This window comes from Trichechus manatus, unplaced genomic scaffold (assembly GCF_000243295.1).
Source record: "Trichechus manatus latirostris isolate Lorelei unplaced genomic scaffold, TriManLat1.0 scaffold00006, whole genome shotgun sequence".
Taxonomy (NCBI): Eukaryota; Metazoa; Chordata; class Mammalia; order Sirenia; family Trichechidae; genus Trichechus; species Trichechus manatus.
In genome coordinates this window covers 4,654,689-4,657,595 of record NW_004443942.1, presented here as the reverse complement: position 1 = coordinate 4,657,595, position 2,907 = coordinate 4,654,689, and the positions used below count along the sequence as shown (strand labels likewise).

General features: G+C 44.1%; 1 protein-coding gene across 1 annotated transcript in view; it reads right to left on the bottom strand.

Annotated features, from left to right (window-relative positions):
- Nucleotides 1-2,907, bottom strand: part of PARVA (parvin alpha) — a 156,556-nt gene that overhangs the window by 40,640 nt on the left and 113,009 nt on the right. Inside the window, exon 6 of the mRNA XM_023736930.1 lies at nt 1,876-1,978. Coding sequence (XP_023592698.1) covers nt 1,876-1,978 — 103 coding nt within the window. The remainder of the gene's footprint in view (nt 1-1,875; nt 1,979-2,907) is intronic.

Below are 2,907 nucleotides of genomic sequence, written 5' to 3'. Positions count from 1 at the left end.
AGATCTAGATATGATTTCTTCTAGATATGTGTTGTGAAGGATATAAGAGGGTACACATTTGATCAAGTCTAGAGATTGGAAGGATGAGCAATAATGGTATGCCCTGGTGAATAAAGGAGGAAGAAGGGCTTTGGAGGCAGAAGGAAGCATGAGCAAAATATAGGGGTGTTGATATACATAGTATATATAATAATATACCAGTGATACCATATATACATACACCATATACATAAAAATAATAAAACCACCACCCTACCAAAATGATGACAGACATTCATTGGACACGTCCTTTAGGTCAGGCAGTATTTTAAGCACTTTACTTGGATTACCACACTGCATGAGTCACATTGTGAGAGTGGCTGGAGGTGAGGCTGAAAAGACAGCTGAGGGTCACATGGTAAAATGTTTCGAATGCTGTGCTAAGAGGCCTGGACTTGGTCCCACAGGTAGGGGAGAGCCACTGAGAGTTATAAGCAGGTACTGACACGAGCAGATGTGTGATTTTAAAAGATCCCTCTGCTAGCTGTGTAGGGAATAGACTGGAGGAGGTAAGACGAGAGACCAAGAGGCCAGTTAGGAAGTTGTTTCCATAGTTCAGACAAGAGCTGATCAGACAGGTGAAAATGGCAGAAAGGATGTATTCACGAAAGACTTTCGAGCGAGAAGAAACGAGACTTGGTGACCCACAACATTGTGGGGGAAGGGTGGCAAAGGAGAAGGGGAGGGGGTTCCATTAACTTAGAGCAGAGGAAACATTTTTGGGAAAGTAGATCAGCTCAGTCTGAGGTGCATCCAGGTAGGGGTACCTAGTGGGCAGCTAAGAATGGAAGTCTAGAACTTGGGGGAGGTTTGGCCCAGAGATAAAATGGGGAAGAGCGAGGGAGAATACACCTTCATTCTGGCTGATCTGTCCTTTCAGCACTAAGATCATCCCTAAATTCTCCTGTCCCTACTCCTTGGCCTTATGTTTCCATGTAAACAACCATGAACTGACACAGGGATACACACCTTCACAGAGGCAACACATCTACAGACAAACACGCACAGAGTCCTCAACATCACAGAAGAACACACTCCTGGGCAGTTGTAACCAATCTAGAGAGGGATACACAGAGGTACACAGACACACACATATACAGGTCCATAGATCCCAGAGGAACACATTCCACAGATTACAGAGGTACACACACATACACACACACACACACACAGAGGTCTATAGATCACAGAGGTACACACATATACAGTTTCACAGATCACAGATGTACACACACACACACACACACAGGTCCACAGATCACAGAGGCGCACACACACATACACACATACAGGCCCATAGATCACAGAGGTACACACACAGGTACACACACACAGGTTCATAAATCACAGAGGTACACATACACACACACAGGTCCACAGATCACAGAGGTACACACACATCCAGGTTCATAGATCAGAGATGTACACACACACATACAGGTCCATAGATTACAGGGGTACACAAACTTATACACATACTCATATACACAAAAATACACCTACAGGGGCTACAAGTGTGCACTTTTACAAGTGTGCACTTTTCCAGAGAGGGCAAGGCATGTTATCCACATATGCATATACCTGGGGTCTTCTCATCTACCCATTTGGAAACAGCATCCCCATCTAGTTGAGATTCTCTTGTCGCAATTCATTCATGTAAAGCAGATTCTGAAACGATATCTAGACTCCACTAATCTGTCATCCACATGCTACACATTCATATTCCATTTCCACGTGACTGCTGTGAACTGAGAACAACTCCTTTTAACTAGGAGTAAGTGACCTACCCACCCGTGGAGAGAAGACACCCAGTGCAACACTCAACTCTCCTCCTACCAAAAAGCTTCTGCAGTACTTGTCCATCATATAAATCTTCAGCCAGGTCTTTCACAATGATTCTTTCTCCAACCAGCACATCATTAATCCAGTCAATTAATACCTACAGGGAAAGAGAGAGAAAACAGCAGAGAAGAGTCACAGGGCATTTTCTTAGAGACCACCTTTCTTATGCTGACAATTAAAATCTAAATGAACTAGAGACTTTAAAAGCAGCAGAACTATCCACATGACCCAGTATGTGGACAGGTGGCTGTGAGGGTGAGGCCCAATGGCCTGTTCATTTTCCGGTGTAAGTCCTTTTATTGCTGGTGGCACCAATGTCCCTGCTAATATCCTCCAGCCCCCTACCACTCCTTACTCTAATGGCAGCAACATTCACAGTGTTTGGTGGTGTGGCTTTGTACCAGGCAAGGGTATGGGCTCTGTAGTTATGTAAATTGGCATTTAAACCCCAGATTTACTAATTTTATTATGAGAGTCAAGGCAAGCTATTTATCTGCTCTGAGCCTCGATTCGCCATCTCTAAAATTGACAGTACTTCTCACAATAGGTGGTGGAAAACAATTACATATGGGTAGGGCTGAACACGCAATAAAAGGCCCAAAACCCACTGCCATTGAGTTGATTCTGAAAAAAATAAAACACTCTCCCATTATTACATTTGAACCTTACTGTGATTGGCAAGGTGGTTTCACCACCCTCATCTTCAGGTGGGGAAATAACATGCAGAAGGAAAGAAATTTGTCCAAAGTCACAAACTTAACTGTGGGCAGAGACTGGAATTGAACCCAGGTCCATCTCATTCTAATGTACATGCTCTCCTGGTGGCACCAAGCTGCCTCTTGGTGGGGGCCAATACAATCTGTCCTCTTGTCTAACCTTTTCATTGTTGTTGGGTGCTGTTAAGTAAATTCTGACTCACAGTGACCCCATGTAACAGAGTAGAACTGCCACATAGGGTTTTCTTGGCTATAATCTTTATGGAAACAGATCACCAGGTCTTTCTCCCGCAGAGCTGCTGGGTGGGTT